Source organism: Eimeria mitis, genomic scaffold, assembly GCF_000499745.2.
Source record: "Eimeria mitis Houghton genomic scaffold, Emh_scaff10197, whole genome shotgun sequence".
Taxonomy (NCBI): Eukaryota; Apicomplexa; class Conoidasida; order Eucoccidiorida; family Eimeriidae; genus Eimeria; species Eimeria mitis.
Window position 1 is genome coordinate 505 of NW_013567123.1, and position 367 is coordinate 871.

At 60.2% G+C, this 367-nt stretch overlaps 1 protein-coding gene across 1 annotated transcript in view; it reads left to right on the plus strand.

Moving 5' to 3' along the window:
* The window catches only part of EMH_0098940 (uncharacterized protein), a gene marked incomplete at both ends in the record, with an annotated part of 741 nt that overhangs the window by 265 nt on the left and 109 nt on the right, over positions 1-367 (plus strand). Inside the window, one exon of the mRNA XM_013494060.1 lies at positions 1-365. Coding sequence (XP_013349514.1) covers positions 1-365 — 365 coding nt within the window. The remainder of the gene's footprint in view (positions 366-367) is intronic.

Genomic DNA, 367 nt, shown 5'->3' on the forward strand with positions numbered 1-367 from the left:
AGCTGCAGCAGCAGCAGCAGCAGCAGCAGCAGGTGCTGCTGCAGCAGCAGCAGCAGGAAGTACCGCTACGCTGGTTAGGAGAAGCAGCAGCAGCAGAAGCAGCAGCAGCAGCAGCAGCAGCAGGTGATACAACTGCAGCAGCAGATGCAAGAAATACCACACACAGAAGCAGCAGCAGAGCAGCAGCAGCAGCAGCAGCAGCAGCAGCAGCAGCAGCAAACCGGCAGCCCAATGGAGCATCAAGGCCGGTAACCCGAAAGATGTTAGCTGCTGTAACGCGCAGCACAGACACCCCAGAGCAGCAGCAGCAGCAGCAACAGCAGCAGCAGCAGCAGCAGCAGGAGCAGCAGCAGCAGCAGCAGCAGCA